This window comes from Bison bison, unplaced genomic scaffold, assembly GCF_000754665.1.
Source record: "Bison bison bison isolate TAMUID 2011002044 unplaced genomic scaffold, Bison_UMD1.0 scf7180017864473, whole genome shotgun sequence".
NCBI lineage: Eukaryota > Metazoa > Chordata > Mammalia > Artiodactyla > Bovidae > Bison > Bison bison.
In genome coordinates, this window is record NW_011495034.1 from 17,526,393 (window position 1) to 17,529,824 (window position 3,432).

At 63.1% G+C, this 3,432-nt stretch overlaps 1 protein-coding gene across 1 annotated transcript in view; it reads right to left on the bottom strand.

The window, feature by feature from the left end:
- Nucleotides 1-6: 6 nt before the first annotated feature.
- The window catches only part of KATNB1 (katanin p80 (WD repeat containing) subunit B 1), a 17,903-nt gene continuing 14,477 nt past the window's right edge, over nt 7-3,432 (bottom strand). Inside the window, exons 12-20 of the mRNA XM_010861859.1 lie at nt 3,345-3,429; nt 2,884-2,934; nt 1,890-1,981; nt 1,649-1,768; nt 1,408-1,557; nt 1,132-1,208; nt 972-1,046; nt 618-734; nt 7-278 (exon numbers count right to left, since the gene is read on the bottom strand). Of these exons, the coding sequence (XP_010860161.1) occupies nt 146-278; nt 618-734; nt 972-1,046; nt 1,132-1,208; nt 1,408-1,557; nt 1,649-1,768; nt 1,890-1,981; nt 2,884-2,934; nt 3,345-3,429 (900 nt within the window). The 3' untranslated portion in view covers nt 7-145. The remainder of the gene's footprint in view (nt 279-617; nt 735-971; nt 1,047-1,131; nt 1,209-1,407; nt 1,558-1,648; nt 1,769-1,889; nt 1,982-2,883; nt 2,935-3,344; nt 3,430-3,432) is intronic.

Below are 3,432 nucleotides of genomic sequence, written 5' to 3' on the forward strand. Positions count from 1 at the left end.
AGCCAGTGGGCCAGCCCTGCTGCCTCCAGGATGGCCACAGGGCAGCACTGGGGGCCGGGCAGAGGCTCTATGGGCTGGTGGGCGCACAGGGAACAGGAGTGGGGGCCAAGGCCAGGCCTGAGGGTGCCCCCACTCTCTGGGCCCCTCAGTCCAAGCTGGCCATGAGCAGGTGCAGCTCGCGGAAGGCACTGCCGTGGCGGCCGCTCAAACCCGACTTGCTCTTGACGAGGCTGCTGATGCTCTTGAGCTGCTTGTAGCAGAGCCGGCACTTGTGCAGCCTGTGGGCATAGGGTCAGCACTGGAGGTGGCCAGCCGGCACAGTCCCATGACCCCCGCCCAACCCCAGGGCCTTTCCTGTACTAACCACACCAGCCCTTCGCCCAGGGGAAGGCTGAGACCCAAAGAGCAGGGCCCAGGCCAGACCAGGCCATGGAGGAGCCCAGGCTCTGGTAACCCCACCGCGTGCCCTGAGCGACTGTCCCAGGCACAGTGATTGCCTCTGTTGGCTGTTTCACCAGGGCCATCAACAAGCAGGCCTGTGTGCTCTTGCCTGACGTGGCATGCACACACAGACACAGACACGCCACACAGCCCTCCCCACTGCCCGGGTTCCTCACCTCTCCTCCCGGCTGATGTCCACACCCACAGAGGGCGGGGCCGCCAAGATGTCTGTGATGAGGGGCAGAAACCGCTGCAGGATCAGCTTCAGGGAGGTGCAGCCCGTCTGGACGTAGCTGCAAGGGCAGAGGGATGGATAGAATCAAACACACAGAGCGCATGGCTCACGGAGACACAGCGGGGCAGAGCCGGGGCCAGAGGCAGCATGGACTTGTGGTCACTGGCCTTCCAACTTTGGAGGGGACAGCAGCGTGGTGCAGCGCCCCCACACGTGCCCCAGCCCTGGGGGTCTTTCCTGTGGTCCACCTCCACCCCGCCCCGCTGTGAGGCAGGTGTGGCTCCCCCACGCGTACCTCTCATACTTGCTCTGCAGAAGTTTCTCGATCTGCGGCAGAACCGTGGTGCACAGATCCAGTTTCCACAGGGAGCTGGGGAGAGGGCCAGGGACACGTGCTCTCAGCACCTGGCCCTGCCCACGCCCCCCACCTCCCATCCCCCGTCATGGCCACTCACGCCTTCTGGTTGACAATGTTAAGGAGGTCTACGACCACAGACAGGTCATTGATGGCCACGGCTGAGTCCACCGATGTCTGTGCAAACAGAGCGCCTGTTAGTGGGGACCAAGGACACAGTGGCCCTGCCTGGGTGTGATGTGATCATGGGCTTTATTGGGGTGTGTACATAAAACTGCAAGGTGTGGTGACTGGAGCCGCCTGCCACCCCTTCAACCCCACTCCAGGAAGCTCTATTCTCAGCTCAGCTCCAAGCCCAGGCAGAGCTGGCACTTGCCTTGATATCGCCTGTGGTCCACACACCCCGCACAGTGTCCAGGTTCTTGTGGCGGCTGGTGAGCACGACGCACATGGTGTCATGGCCTTTGCGGATCTGGGACATGGCATCCTCGTCGACCAGCTCTGCCTGCTGGGGGATCTTCACGGCCTGTGTGGGATGGGTGCCCGGATGCTGGCAGCCAAGTTCTGCCCTTGCCCCATGGGCCTCCACCCACTCTCAGCCTGGGCCCCCCACTCACAGGCAGGAAGTCGGAGGCCTTCAGTCCGATGGGCTCATTGCGGGTGGCAGGAAAGATGGCAGGCTCGGCCTTGGGTGCAGGGGTGGAAGTGACAACTGGGGGCCGGGATAGGACCTCGAGCTGGAAGGGTCTGGAGTTAGCAGGCAGCCAGCCAGCCCAAGGCCTCCCCCTCTGCCCCTCTCTCCAGCAAGGGTCACCCCAGCCCTGATTCAGGACACCAGGCCCTCTCTGAGCCTCATACCGTGCCCGCTCCGCCTGGACATATGTTTGGCACCGGGAACTGTGCGTCTGTGGCTGGGCTGGGCTTTGCTGCCTCCTTGGCTGTGGCCATGTCTGGAGATAGAAGGGAAAGATCACTGGGTCAGGTCAGGTCGGGAGAAGGGACAGGCGGGAAGGCAGGGCTTGGGCTGGGACTCTGGGTGGCGCCTCGCCTCTAACAGGGGAGGTCTGGCGGAGGGGGTGGGCCTGGCCCCTCCCTCTCCACCTACTCAACCACAGGTCTGGCAGAAAGCAGGAACCAAGCACCACGTGTGGATGGGACCCAGGGAGTGGTGGCCCTGACACCTCACTAGGAATGGAGTGTGTTTTGCAGGGGGGGTTGGTGCTGAGGGGATGGTGAATAGGAGCGTGGGAGAGAGAGGTGCTTCAGGATCCCAGCTTTAGGGGCTCGGGAAGATGGCCCCTTGAGGAGAAAGCTGATGGCGGGGGAGGGGTGAGGCTGGGCTGGAAGATGAGGGTGCCCCGTCCCACCTTCTCCAATCATAAAGCAGATCAGGTTTTTCCCCCCTCTTAAATCCTCCAGCAGCGAAACCCAACTCCCAGGGCCTGGGGACCTGGCCCCCCAAACCCCCGCCCTCCTCTTAGCTCCCTCCCACCTGAGGCTGTTCCCTCCCATCTCCTCACCTGGTCCCCAGCCCTGCCTGATGCACCGCCTCTGCAGAGCTTCACAGTTCCCCATCTACACGGGCCCTAGTGCCTCTCACCACGCCTGGCTCCTCCTCCCACATGGCTGTCTACCACCTCACCTGCCTTCCTCACTGGGTGTGAGCACCTGCCTGGCTTTTTCACGCTGTTACCAGGGTCTAGCGCAGCACCTGGCACACACTAGGTGCTTTTTGGGTGAATGGAGGGAAAAGACCCAAGGGGAGAGAGAGGCTGGGAACTGTCCTGTGGGAGGGGCAGCCTGGAAGAGGAAGACTGGGGAGCCCGGGAGGCCAGGCTCTGCCCCGACTCACCATCTTCTGGGGGTGCAGGGAAGGGCTCACTTCTTCGGGGTGGCGTCCGACCTGCAGAGGTGAAAGGGGCTGGGGACTCACATGGGCCAGCCCAGGGCTGCTGTCTGAGCCCTCAGGGCCCAGTCAGCGGGGACCCCAGGGCCCCATAGGATGCAGGAGATGGGCAAGTTGTTCCAGGGTACACATACAGCTGTAGACCGTGATCTGTTCCTAGGGTTTGAACCCTCAGGTTTGCCCCTCCTCATGCCCTGGCCCCTGGCAAGCTGAGCACCGAGGGGCTGCTGGGCTTCTGCTGGGGCCTAGAGGACCTGGGGACAGAGCCAGGCCCAGATGTGGGTGAGAAATTAGGCTAAGGGGGGCGCAGCAACGTGGACACCATCCTGGAAAGGACCATCTGCCTCTGCGTCCCAGAGGGGAATGGTGGGGCTAGGCGGGGATGGGAAGGGAGGGGAGAGCCTCACTGATGCTGTTCTTGGGCTGGAAGATCTCATTGTAGTCCTCTGCATTCTGGATCTCCGCCCGAGACTCCCGCTCGTCCCGGTCGTCCTC